The sequence below is a fragment of the Macrosteles quadrilineatus genome, unplaced genomic scaffold, assembly GCF_028750875.1.
Source record: "Macrosteles quadrilineatus isolate MER2022 unplaced genomic scaffold, UCM_ALF_1.0 Scaffold_9__3_contigs__length_116548681, whole genome shotgun sequence".
In the NCBI taxonomy this organism is placed as follows: Eukaryota; Metazoa; Arthropoda; class Insecta; order Hemiptera; family Cicadellidae; genus Macrosteles; species Macrosteles quadrilineatus.
In genome coordinates, this window is record NW_026542602.1 from 38,310,021 (window position 1) to 38,324,472 (window position 14,452).

General features: G+C 36.1%; 1 protein-coding gene across 6 annotated transcripts in view; it reads left to right on the plus strand.

The window, feature by feature from the left end:
• The window catches only part of LOC129002040 (cyclin-dependent kinase 12-like), a 43,353-nt gene that overhangs the window by 27,447 nt on the left and 1,454 nt on the right, over positions 1 to 14,452 (plus strand). For 4 of the 6 annotated variants that reach the window (XM_054429549.1, XM_054429548.1, XM_054429552.1 and 1 more), the window contains 12 exons: positions 429 to 1,080; positions 2,332 to 2,598; positions 3,109 to 3,272; positions 3,561 to 3,757; positions 4,498 to 4,702; positions 5,072 to 5,340; positions 5,954 to 6,118; positions 6,491 to 6,532; positions 7,902 to 8,035; positions 8,721 to 8,905; positions 10,130 to 10,250; positions 12,909 to 13,079. In XM_054429549.1, the coding sequence (XP_054285524.1) occupies positions 429 to 1,080; positions 2,332 to 2,598; positions 3,109 to 3,272; positions 3,561 to 3,757; positions 4,498 to 4,702; positions 5,072 to 5,340; positions 5,954 to 6,118; positions 6,491 to 6,532; positions 7,902 to 8,035; positions 8,721 to 8,905; positions 10,130 to 10,250; positions 12,909 to 13,079 (2,572 nt within the window). The remainder of the gene's footprint in view (positions 1 to 428; positions 1,081 to 2,331; positions 2,599 to 3,108; positions 3,273 to 3,560; positions 3,758 to 4,497; positions 4,703 to 5,071; positions 5,341 to 5,953; positions 6,119 to 6,490; positions 6,533 to 7,901; positions 8,036 to 8,720; positions 8,906 to 10,129; positions 10,251 to 12,908; positions 13,080 to 14,452) is intronic. The other 2 variants (XM_054429551.1, XM_054429553.1) reach the window with 2 other exon arrangements.

Genomic DNA, 14,452 nt, shown 5'->3' on the forward strand with positions numbered 1-14,452 from the left:
TTTCTGTTAAATAGCATTGAAAACTTGATCACTCGTCTTAATGAGCACTATCGATTGTATTGGGTCCGAAAATGATTTGATTGTAGCCTAGTCGAAAATTGGTTTTAATCTCTAGGAAAAAATTAAATTATTAATTATTAAGCTAAAATTTATGTTAGGCCTATTTTGAAAATGAAAATTTATTTTTCAGATTGCTCATATAGATTAAAAAGTGTTATTTTTTAATTCTCAAGTTTCATTTTGAACAGAGAGTCAATAAGAGTGAGCTATTTTGTAAACTGGAACAGGAATACCTATTGACATTTTGATAAGTGGCTATTATTTGTAGCCGTTTAGATACTTTTAAAATACTGTGCGATAGTTTGGCTGCAAAATTGTATTGCTGTTAGAAGAAGGTAAATGTTTGTGACACACAACGTTACTTTCAGGTGAAGATGAGCGAGACCAGCTTGTTTGCTGAGTTGGTTAAGGACAGGAACATGCGAGAGCTGGCGATGCGGAGGTTGGCCGCCCTGACAGACCCGGACAGCAACAGTGTGGTGGTGGTAGAGGACAACAACAGTCAGGACAACAACCAGGCGTCATCCCAGGAGGAGACCACCAGGACACCACCGCGGGTCAACGTCGATGACATCCCGGTGCCCAAGATGGAGACACCTCCTCAACCACCCCAGTCTGGGGAGAACGCATACCCTCTAGCCATGGACCCCACGGCACTGTTCCCACAAGACATGCTTCCCACACTCGGAGTGAAGAGTGACAGTGTAAAACTGGCGACGCCACCCAAAGTGAATGTGACACTAGACCCGGCCAAGAGACCGATCGATGTTGTTAATAGTGTACATAGAACTAGTGATATCAAATCGGAACCTAGTGGTTCGGTGGCTGTGAAAAGTGAACCTGAGAAAAAATCGGTGCTAGTTTCTAAACCTAAAAGTTTAACTAAATTACCAATGCCTCCAGGGATTGATCAGAATGATCTGGAGAGCATTGATTCTCCTCCTAGTAAATCACCTAGTCCGATACCTGAGAAGAAAACGCCTCCAAAGAAAGGGATTAAGGATCTTCCCCTTCCTCCAGGTAATTTTGGTTTTATTATTCCTTACTGTTATTGTGTGATTATGGAATTACACTTTGAATACAAGTGTGTACTTTCTCTCAGTTCATGTTCCTTTCATTTAACTTTAAAAGGTCTTTATGTTAACATAAGGTGTCGTTGAAGAGAATAAATAGTCAGTCTAAGAAAAAACTTATTTCCAAACTCGGTAGCCTAATATTTTCTTGCAGCCTAAAGCCTAAAGGAATTATTTTGACTATTGATTTAAGTTTTGTGAGCCATTTTAGTTTGGCATTTTTTCCCCAATCAATAATTTGAAAGTTTTACTGTACAGCGATGATGTGTGCTGATTTTCTTCTGGAATAACTGATTATAATATAAAGGTAATTATAATCAGTTAATCAGGCTAATTAGTTAATCAGTTTTAAGGCTAATTCCCGAGTAAAGAATATATATTGAAAAGGAATAGAGTGCAGCTCTAGCTTACCCACATGAGATACAAATTAGAGTCCAGGGGCTAATAGATAAACAAAAGAACACAAAAAACAACACTGAAAGCCTATTTTGTCCTGATGTAGGCCCTACGACTTCTTCAGAGAAAATTTCCCTTCAACCTACTGTGAAGCAGTTCTACATAAGGATGAAATTTTAGTTTAATGGTTTTGTGTTCTTTTATTGTGTATCTGTTTAGCCCTTGGACTCTAATTTTCTCAGGTAAGCTAGCTGATTTATATTTTGTTTCTAAAAAAAAACTACTTCTGGAACAAACTGTGTGAAAATATAATTGCGAAACAGCCAAAGAATATTATTATTTAATTGAATAGATCCTTTATTTTTTCTAAGTACCTTAGGCTCCACTCATTCGCATGCAGGATTTTCATTGATAACGTCAAACTTAAAGTTTTCTCAAATAATTCATTTAAATCTTTGGTGTTCATTGTAAGTTTTATTTTAAATAGATACTTAAACAATTATACCATTTTCTGTTAAAAATCTTACGTGTAGGCTATAATTATAATTTATATTTCTCAAGGCTTTACTAGGTAATCTTAGTACATATAGGCTATTATCTTAACTTGTATTCGATGCTCTCCGTTATTACTACCTCACTAAATCTAAACATTCCTGTCTAGATCAAATGTTTATATTCATTTCTAATCATCCAAATTTAATGAACCCTAATTTTTACTGTTTCTTCGACTCACAATGTTTCAGAACCAATTGATATTTTCATTGTAGAATGGTTGCAATTAATTGAGACCATTTGAACACAGTTGTGGCTGGCGTGGAGGAGCTGAGTGGAGATGATGATGTAACTCTGACACCTCCGAGGACCAAGAAACCGGAACGGAGCAGACGGCCGAAGCACGACCCTACCAAGGCACTGACCAAGCCTCGCATCGTCAACCGCAGAAGGCCACTGACGCATGTCATGCTTAACAATGACTGGGGTGAACGCTGTGTCGACGTCTTCGAAGTCATCACACAGATTGGAGAGGGCACCTACGGCCAGGTGTACAAAGCTCGAGATAAGCGCACTGGTGAGCCATTTTTTAAAGACAGAACCATGCAATTTAATCATTGTTATTTATGTCAATTTAAGCCAAGTGACTTGTTACTTTTTTAATGAACAAGAGTTCAGCTAGCTTACGTGAGAAATTGTTTCGGGGACTGATGGATAAATTACCCTGTTGATGCAGCAACATATTGGCTTAGCTTTTCAACTGACTTAACTATATTTTTTACTCTCACTTTAAGCAGTATTTACCACATCTGTCTCATATAGGTAGCCATACTATTGTTAGCTGAATGCCCCTGATTAAAAAACAGCAATGATGAGTCAATGACTCTTTAAGTTCACAAAAGTAAAAAAAAAAAATAAGGGTATCCACACCCAATTTAACTTACTTAAATTAAAAAATATGCTTTTTTATGTGTTTTAAGTAAAAACAAAATCAATACTCTAAAATTAGGTCAAATATTTTCAAATTCTTAAACTGTAAGCAAAATTGAATGTTTTCATAGCAAGTAAAGTGATTCATATTTTTTAGGTGAGTTGGTGGCATTGAAAAAGGTTCGACTGGAGAATGAAAAGGAAGGATTCCCCATCACAGCTGTTCGAGAGATTAAAATTCTACGTCAGCTAAATCATAAGAACATTGTCAACCTGAGAGAAATTGTCACTGACAAGTCTGATGCTCTGGACTTTAGAAAAGTAAGTTGAGCTTTTAATAATTTAATAAAACAATTTTAATGTACAGTTGAGTGTAAGGTAGATTGAAATCTTAAAAATTGTTAAGAATTTAATAATTAGCTATACTCACAGAGAAGTAAGATACAGAGGAAACATGCTTAATGAACAACCGTGCGCTCTTAGCTATGGAATGGTGGGACGGAAATATACTAGTAGCGAGCAAGGAAAAGCCCAAAATGCTATACTAGGAGCCCCGGCTACTTCTGTGCTATACCTATTAGTTTTGACTTAAAAGAGGCATTTGTTTAGGACAAGGGATCCTTCTATTTGGTGTTCGAGTACATGGACCATGACCTGATGGGGTTGTTGGAGTCAGGAATGGTCAACTTCAATGAGCAACACAACGCGTCCATCATGAAACAGCTGTTGGACGGGCTCAACTACTGCCACAAGAAAAACTTCCTCCATCGCGACATCAAGTGTAGCAACATCCTCATGAATAACAGGTAAAGAAACAAAGCATCATTATAGACATGATGATATTTTACATCTAGATTTCTTGAAACATGTGTTTATAACAAGCACAATATACTAGCAAACTATAAAATAAAGTACAAAATGATAAAAATCAGTTGTAACTATTGACCAATAGAGCAAGTCAGTGTTGATAAGTGATGATTGTTTCGTGTTGGTGCCGTTTGAGTGCACTGGCATCAACTCAATGTTTCACTCTTATTTACAGGTATATTTTAAAATTTGTATGCACTTTCTTGACAATATTAGTGGGTGTCTAAAAATAAAAGTAATACAATATGTTTTCATTATGTCCATTAGGCACTTCTTGTTACTTGTGTGAGAATATTTTTAAGCACTTGTTGGCATTAGGGTCCATTCAACTTGAGCGTAAATTATGGGACATTGCCAACAATTTGTGCAAACTACATGTGGGGGAGATCCCTATCACGTGGAGTTTGTGTGAAACCCGTAGGACCATTCTACAAGAGGCCGTTCGGACGCGGGATGTACACGGTGAACCTCGGCTGTATAGCTGGGGTTGTCCAACTCCAGCTTTTCGATCTGTTCAGAAAGAAACGCAAGAATGGCATCCGACATCAAACAGACTCACCAGAGGGACATTCCATGTCATGTTTCATGACCATCCGAGTCTTACCAGGGAATCTCATACTCCTAAAGACCAGACCTATATTAAGTTGTTCGTTGGTAAACAAAACAACTGTATTTTCAGAGGGGAAGTGAAGTTGGCAGACTTTGGGTTGGCTCGGCTCTACAACGCAGAGGACCGAGAGCGGCCGTACACCAACAAAGTGATCACCCTGTGGTACCGGCCACCAGAACTGCTGTTAGGTGAAGAGAGGTACGGGCCTGCCATCGATGTGTGGAGCTGCGGTTGTATCCTCGGTGAACTGTTCCTCAAAAAACCTCTGTTCCAGGTCAGCAGTAATTGTGTGATTATTGTGTTATTATAATGTTTTAAAAAGAAAATACTTAACCAAAATTGGAAACCTTGTATTGTTTAAGAGTCATCGTCCATTTGTGTCTTTGGTGAGATTTTTAAATTATAAGAATTAATTTTTATCTCATAATTTTAAATTACCCAATTCTCAGGCATTCTGATTGTTTAGTAAGTATGACAAAATAGCTCACCTTCTTTCACTCTCAGCATTTCCACTCTTAAACAAAACAATATTTTAATATCCTATGAGAGAAAGAAGTCAGCTGTTCCTAATTCAATGCATAATAAAAAAAAAGTAAATACTTATGATGCTTGTAACAGTTAATGTGATCTTTCATTGTCATAGGCCAACGTGGAGATTATGCAATTGGAAATCATCTCCCGGCTTTGTGGGACGCCTACACCAGCTGTGTGGCCCTCTGTGATAGAACTGCCACTGTGGCTCACACTCAAGCCAAAGAAGACACACCGTAGGCGGCTGCGCGAGGAGTTTGTCTTCATGCCGTCGTCCGCTCTCGACTTGCTGGACAAAATGTTGGAGCTAGACCCAAACAAGCGAATCACAGCTGAGCAAGCCCTCAAGTCCGCCTGGCTCAAGAATGTCAATCCTGAACGGTACTGGTTAATTATTGGCTTTAATGAACATAGTGAACTGTATAGATACAATTTAGTGGTGGGCACCAGGTGGCGTACCCATGACATCACTGTCATGGATTTGTAGTCTTTAGTGCCAGCCACATGGTTGGATTGTACGGCTGGACTCGGGGTTAGATTTGTTGAATCAGATTGTTTTTGCTGGTAGGTTTTGTGTCTTTTACCTAACATCTCGTAGTAAATGTTATCAAACCTGCTAGGGATAATGAAATCTAAATGGACATCACACCTTACTTATATTCAGTTTTCAAAGTTGAAGAAAGTATACTTTAGGAAATTATAGCATAACTCTCCAAGCTAGAGCACATACAAGTGAACTATTTTGTTCTTAATTTGAGGCTGAATTCAATGATTAAAATCCGATCAAAAGTTTGGGACGAATTCAAAGTAAATTTGTATCAGCCTATTTTATATTGTTTTCAGTCGATCCTCCTACTGTTGGGTTGAATACCCTCACTAAAATGTGCTATCTAGGATACATGGATTGGAAAGTGTCGGTTTAGTTACTTGTTTAAGCTACTGCTTTAATCCCACCCTTTTTTATACGACTGATTTGTTTCTTTTATGTTGGTAGTATGGTGGCTCCTGAGTTGCCGACATGGCAGGACTGTCACGAGCTATGGAGTAAGAAGCGCAGACGGCAGATGCGCGAAGCCGAGCTTACAGGGAAACCTATGCCATCAAAGATGCAAACAAGAATGCATCCCTACGATGAGAATATGGAAAATGCTGGGGGCGGGTAAGTAAATTTGTACTGTAATGTATAAATTGCGTAGCATGGACTGTTGTTGAGTTATAGTAAAACCTTCGGATTGTGAAAGATCTTTAACCATTTTCAATTCATCACGGTTATTTAATAGTTTTTATTTGTTTTTGTTATGCTATGTAAGTTTTAAGGAAATAAAACAACGTAGCTATTGTATTAAGTGTGACAACATTTGCAATTTTACTAGTTACTCCCTATTGATTCAATTTATTAGTGTTTGAGGATGCTATCTTTTTCTCTGTTTAGCGTATTACTTACTTTATGTTAAAAATATTTATTTTTATTTTGCATGTTATTTTTAGATTTTTTGTTGTGTTTGTTTGTGCATTCCGATTCTGTTTTCAGATCGTCTTGTTCTCCCCTTCAAAGAAGGATCCTAGGAGACAGGTATTTTTGTTTGTGTTATTCTTCTGTTATATGATTTTAAAAGAGTTTTACACTTTTGGTGAATAGGATTGTTTTACTTTTACAATGTTAGTGCATGTTAAACTTGAGTAGTCTATAATTTATTGATACCCTTTAACATCATTTTGTGTATTCAAAATTAATTTGGTGTCAACATTCATTGGTAATTGTTAGGGAAGTTGAAATGAACACGTTAAGCCATATAAAATTAAGAAATTCATTAATTCAAACGATCCCATTTTCTATAAACTAACACGTTACCATGCTTTACTCATAATCATCTAATATGCAAATCAAGAAATCATCATTAATTTCACACAAGTTTATGATTTATAAGTGTATGGCTGTGTTTAGAGTGTTTTTCCTCACGTTGACAAATTCTATTGTCGATAATAATTAATTATTGTATGTATTGCTGTATTATTGATAGTGGTTTGCTTAAGTGGTGTGTGTATTGCCTCTGCCTACACACTAATGTGTTTCGTTGTTCACTGTGTATCTGACTGTCTCATCTATTGCGCACATTTGATCGCCTTCTTTTAAATACTGTTCTGGTAGGTCGAAAAGAAATTATATTCTAGGCCTACTGTTTCACCCAAAATAAATACTTAAACCACTACTTATTGGTAAAAACAAATTTTTAAAAGTTTGGTTAGCAACAGATGGAACAGCGTCATCAGAGTTTTAAATGTTAAGTTTTGAACACAATAGCAACTGTTAATTCTATTCGAAATACATGACAGATTCTTGAAATAGTCGACACCTCTCTTCTAATATCTCCTAATAACTGATGTCGCAATTTTAAATAAGGCGCATTACAAAACCTTAACTTTTCTCAGCCTTTTATTGTTCAACAAATCACAATAATTTAAATTGTTAAATTTCATAGCCATGGGGTACTTAAAATTTTGCATCACTTACACTTAATAATGTTTGTATACTGTAAATAGCATTGAAACTGATATTAGTTCAATTTATTTAAAATATTATAACACTAAACAAACAGTAAATGAACCCCCTTGAATCATTAAAAGACCTAAAGCATATGGATGATTTGTGTAAGGATAACAGGCTTACCTGAATGGGCAAGAGTCCTCTTATCCACAAGAAACGCAAAATTTTAATTATACACTAAGATCAGAGTATTTCTCTGCGCTGACATAATTTTTTATCAAGGAAGGTTTGAGTTGGAGTGGGAAGAATTCTTTGGTAGGACTATAATGTAAAGTGATGTGTTTCTTGTGACGGACTTTCCCATTTCGATAGGTCTCCTACCCTTACAAAAACCGTTTGTGTCTATATTCTCATTTCCATTATTTGGTTGTATTGTAACAATAAGATCTGTTTGTAGCTCATCTAAAGCCCTGAAGATGGAGGCAGGCTTCATGAGCAGAGAGATGTATCATCCCGCGGGACCTCAGGCTATGCTTGAATCACCATTGGAGACCAATACTCCGCCACAGCCTGCGTCCAGGGTCAACGCAGGTACTGCAATTATTGCAACATGTAGAAGAAATCTGTTTTATTTAGTCATTGTTTTGAAAGAGAACAATTTATACAGTGCACAGAGAAGTTTTGGAAAGTTTTAATTTTGTTGAATCTTGAAAATAATTTGTCGTAGTACCAGCAAAAAAATATTGGTCAACTTTTTGTATGCGCTTTTACTATCAGGGAAAGTCACAGTTTAACTGAATGTCCATATCAGTTGAATCAAAGCTTGCCCTCAGGATTAATTACTGCAATGCATCCGAAATGTCAACCAGTATATTGCCAGTTTAACTATGCAGTCATCTCTTCAAGGCTATTCTAGTCTACTATGACCGTGCATGTTGATTATGCAAGTTTTGTTTTACATTCTTCTGTAAATACATACAACTAAAACTCATCTAATCCAATAACTGTGTGGCACTTACAAAACAGTTTCTGAAAAAAAACTATAAAAATAAATGCTTTAAACAAATGGGACTTCGCTTGCCTGTTTTGTTTAGTGTATTTAGTAAGTATCTCAGACAGATAAACAAGATGTATAACAGTTACAAAATTAATACCTTGTATTTAAATCATCTTACTCATCCAAATTGATATAGGTTATTAATTCAGGGGTTTGTTAATATTAGGTTATTGTTTGAACCAAAAAGCCATTTACCAAAAATAAAATGCTTTGTTGCAGGGGTTAGGCCGATGTCCATATCCACCTCCTCAAACCACAGTGAGTCAAGGACTCCTCCCATAGTGGGTGAGGGTGGTGGAGGGGAAGACCTACTGCAGAATCAGCTGTCTGGCATAGCTCACGCACTGTTGTCTCGGCAACCCATCAGAGTACAACAGCTGATGTCGCTGCATAGTGACAAGGAGGTATGTACCATGCAGTCCAGGTTTCATGAGATATAGCTTTATTTCTTACCACACTTGAACCTATTGAACACAACCACAATCTTGAATATTGTCAGTTAAGTTAGGGGTGTGCGTTGCAGCATTCTTTTGCAATTCGATGCATCGATGTAATTAAAAGAATTTAAAATTGATTCGATGCAGCACGGCATGTTTTTCTTTCTAATTTATTTACAACTTGCGTTACTGTAATGGATCATTTAGGTACCGTACCTTGTAAAAAGATTAAAGTAAAAAACTGTTGTGAATAAAATTGTTTGTGAACAAGAGAATAGTTGCTGACCTAACCTCCTGATTTTATTACACTGCTGGTTTTATGGTTAGCCTAAGAAAATCCAGACTCCACTAACAATTTGAATAAGCATATACCAAAGTAATCGTTCTCATTATTTAGCTGTATTAAATAAAATTTGGTTTATTTTACATATGATGTAGGCCTAACTGTATTTCCACTTTTAATTGTTGGCTTTTAAAGCTTTGGGTTCATTCTTAGAATCAGGACAAACCAAACAAATTAATAATCAGTGTTTATTTTCTATTTGTTACATTAATACAAAATATGTAATAAATGTGCGAAATTTAAAAAAAAATCAAAGGAAAAAATCTATTCATTGAGACTAAGTTGATGTACCAATATTTTTTTATGCATGCCGAATCGAATCAAAATGTTGATGCATCGCACACTACTACAGTCAAGTGCCATTTAATTTCCATTTCTAGATCCAATGGAATGAAGAACACAGGTTTTTGTAATCCTTACCCAACCCACACATTATTAGAGTTTATCTAATACATGATTTAAACTTATTTCTCTTCATCCTATTTTGTAAAGTCCAGGACAAAATGTCCGTATTCTATTAGTCTAAAGTGATATTTTATTGTGTATCTTTTATTCACTCGACCAGTTGTCTCAGGTAACAAGCTGAACCATTCCTAGACTGATTATAGTTATAGGTTAGTTATAGTTATAGATTATAGACTGGTTATAGTGCTTGTCTACCATCAAAAAGTGGCGAATTTGATTCAGAGAAAAGTCAGAAACTCTGATTAGGTCCCTTAATCAATGGACATTGAAAAAATAGTCCTTGCTATAGACACAGCTGTTCTTAATCAGTAATGGGACTACACTACACAAGGCAACTCGTCCATAGGTACTGTAATGTTAGTGTAATGGTGGGGATGTCACAGGTGGATCCGATGACGTACCAGCTGACTGACAGTCTACGCTCTGAGCTGAGACAAGCGGCTGGGGCCAACTCGCACAAACCCCAGAAGTTGGATCCGAAACAGCATGTTTTCTATCCTCAAGGTTTGTTTACACAGTTAATTAACCAAATAATGCTAGTCACACCACTTTCATTTTCAATCCTCTTGTACAGGTTTTTTTTAGAATTGCAATTATGCTGACTTAATAATTAAGTTAGTACTATTTTTTCTATTTGTTGAATCAAGTTCTATTTAATTTAAAGAGTTGTTTATAATTAACCCTCTGAGGATTATGCATTTTATGCCTTGGGACTAAGCCGTTTTTGGTGTTTTCGCACTCTTTATTTTAAAAAAATGATAAAAATCATAAGACTTATGCAAACCATAACATATTGTATATTATTTTACTCAGCATAAAATTGTCTACAAGAAAGCAATACAGTTATTTCAGTTTATACAAAAAAGATAGCCAATTTGTAGTAAATTTGATAAGGAACAAGACAAGTGTATTCACTTTTATACATAAAAACTAACAATCCTAACATAGAAATATACGATGAAAACCCATTTGCTGATTCATGGTGATTATTTGCATAAAATTGCATAAACATGTTAGAACTCATGCAAACTATTATATGTCATATACATTTATTTGTTCAGAATAACAGTATTTACAAGAAACATGCAAGCAAATTACTTACAAAGTTTTTTGACAATGCGTTGTCTTCAAATCACCAAATTTTCTTTTAAAAATTCATCTTATGAATGTTGAAATCAATAAAAAAGCTCCAATTCAACCTAAAAACTCGATGAGGTAGGCTAATTCATTTGTTAAAAAATAAGGGGAACTAAGTTATATTTTATACTCTATACACGGAGGTCCCATTCTTTTAGTCAGAGTCGGAATCGGAGTTTTGTGCAAGCTTCCTCTTGCCAAAAATCTTCTTCCAATATTTGGACGTCGGTCGGTTGCACGATAAATGATAGACTGATTTATCGCTAACGTCAACCCCTCCCATTGATTGATTATACTTATGTATAAGGAGTGGTTTCCTAGTCACAAGTAGAACAGGTTTTCTACTCGTCTTTTGTCTAAATCCGACCAACAAAACATCTCCATTTCTGTTGTAAATACTTTCTCTTTCTCCCAGCTTTCCTCTCTTTACTTCATTACACAAATGTTTGCATTTCTTATTGATAGTTCCTGTAAGGAATGTATTTCTTCTGGGGAAGCTGTTCAGCAAGGGAAATTTTAGTGTAAAAATTGTCCCTCATCTAACAGACTGCTTTTCTCCATGACTTCCATAACCACACGTTGTGTAAAGAGTGGAGCGGTTCTCAGATCAGGTACTGCCAGGTAGTCGGTGCCGCTATACAGTTCGATATGTATCACATAGTTAGTACGGCTATCACAGGACTGAAACTTCTTAATACCGTACTGCTTGTGCTTCTTTTTAGGCAGATACTGAACGTACGCGAAGCGGTGTTTCATGCCAATAAGGCTTTCATCGATGCAAACATCCTTTTTGCAACAAAATATTGTTTGAAACATTTGTTTACATTGTCTAGCATCCACCTTATCTTAACCCAAGGGTCATAGTTGGGATCCCCTTTTGGAAGTGTTAGCGCAGATTTCTTGTGGATAAAAGTACTGATTGAATCTATCTCTAGGCATGGTTTTGGAATAAAAACAAGTTTGTTGTGATGGTCTACTGTCTCAATAACTTTTTTATGTTTTTCTTGCAGTTAGGCCCATGTTCAGCAATACCCCAAACCACGTCTTCATTTCATTTTTTCCATTTTCTTAGTTGGGAGTTAGGGGTCATATTGCCCTTACTAAGAACCCTTTCTGCATATGCATTAGTTTCTCTAGTTATCCTATGCCAGAAACCAGCAGTGAGAAAAAGAAATAAATAATAAATGAGGCTACTATTTCTTGGGGGTGCATTTTTTAGTCCAGTTTCTCTTACCTTAAACTGAGGAGTAACATCTTTAGGTGGTTCTGGTGGGCGAACTTGTGTCCAGTTGTCCAAGATAGGGTCTCGAGTTGGTGGCCTAGGCCTCGGTTCAGGTTCAGATTCCGGTTCGGGTTCACGTTCTAAATTATTATTTTCCCAATCAGAAGCCTCCAATTCACTATCATGTGGAGAGTAATCGTCTCCACTACCAGAAGAATAATCTCTGAGAGATTCGATGCTAACATCCAAGTTGCTACCTTCAAGCTCGGGATCAAGGTCGACATTGTCAAGAAGTTGATTGTCGGGATCACTTTCACTATCACTGAACTCAAAACATCGACGAATGTCACTGATATTCATTTTTAAAGCATTATTTTACTACAAAACGCAAAACTAAACCTCAAAACAACAGACAGCTGACGTAATGTTGTCGTTATTCCAAGCGATCATATTGGTCGGCCCTTGGAGTAAAAGGTTTCGAAACAGACCTTGGCACAAAGCTTAGAGTCTGCCGATTAAAATTATACTATATTCAATGTAGTTTGACCGCAACTTTAAATACCTTAATCCCTTAAAAAGAGGGCTTAAACTCCAGTTAGCCCTTTCATATTCTTTTACCAGTGATGTCCACAACATGCTACACTCTGTAGGCTAACTGAACATTATCTGTAATTTCATTAATCTAAAAAAATAGAAAACATAAAAACATCTAATAAACAAAAACTTGCTTTGAAAGGATTAAAGAATTTGACCAAGTGAACACAAATAGATTAGAGTAGACCTTGGTTGCTACTGTGTGACAGTGAGCGGTGCCGCAGGTGAGAGCGGGTTTGACGCTCACGCAGTCTACGCTGGGGACAACGCGGTGAGTGCTGGCGCACGCTCTAGTCTTGCCACCGAGGGCGTGCGGAACACACTGGCTGCTCTGTTGAACAGATACAACCACCAGCAAGCCGCCCAGTCCCTACATACAGGTATTGTAGATATCTCATATAAATGGACCGGCTGCTGTTGAATGAGCCCGTATCCCTGCACAACATATTTGCATCTAAGAATATTTTCTCCTTTATAAAATTACTGATAAAAGAGATGCTTCTAATAAGTGGTCCTTTCAGTTTGGCTTTGCTAAAAAGCTAAAAAATTAAATTTACTTGAGATAAATCGGTAATCTACATTAGCACACTATGCTGGTTACACAATTAATTGAATTCATTTTACCTTATTTTTTTCTTTCTTTACTAGTTACAACTTTTAACATGGGAGTAAAATCTCTAGTTCTATCCATACTCAAAGATACTATACATAAACTACATTGAAATATTTTTCTAAGTAATCCCTAAGTCTTCTTCATTGTGAACAAATTCGACACATATGGCATCATTGTCAAACTCAACGTGAAATTCATCACTGGTAGGTTTACATTTGAGGTTTACTTGTAGGCGTTGTGTTTTTTAAGACTTGACAAACTCCTATGAGTGATAAATTTTACATCCAGCTTGACAATGACACCATAGTTGTCAAAAAAACTACTAGGATTACTTGGAAAGAAAAAGGTAATTTAACCTCTTGTATATAACAATAGTCGGTTGTTAGCTTTATTTTTTTTTTAAGTGTAGGTTGGTACAAAATATTCCCGTAAAATCCCATCTGGCAATGCTTTTGTCCCTGTTTCGGGGTTTTCTCTATTCGAGCTATTTGCTTTGGACAACTAAAATTTTGGATGATTTTGGAGATTTTATATTGATGGGAAAATTATAGGTATTTAAACTGATGATATTTTTATATTTATCTTACTTACAAAAATACATATTTTTCTGATTTTGTCATTCTTGTTGTTTTTTCAGTGAATTTCTCTATAGGGAAGTAGTATTACCGTAGGTGGCACGGTAAGACCTAGGCCCGGGACCGATTTACTTTTTCATTTTGATGTAGGTACCCAGAGGCCAAAAACACCATTCGTTAGATTTGTATATATGTATGTATATGTGTTCGTGAACACAATAATTTGAGACATTTTTTTCAGATTTTGATGAAATTTGGTTTCTAGATGTAAGGCGGGATAAACTTGAATGAGTTTGTGAACCAGCATGATCGGACCATGGGAGTGGTGTTTTAAGGGGTGAAAATTGGATTTTCTCATTTTTTGCCGTCAAAACAAAAAATTTCCCAATTTCTCTCTAGACATTTTTAAAGAGCTTATAAAGACAAACAATTTAGTATATCAAAGTGTTTTTGTACGGTTATTGTTAAGGGAGATAATTCCAAGAAAAATTATATATTTAAAATTCCCATAAAATGCTGTAGTTTTCTTGTTTATCTTTTTTCTTTGTTCTTTTTTGTTTCGTTG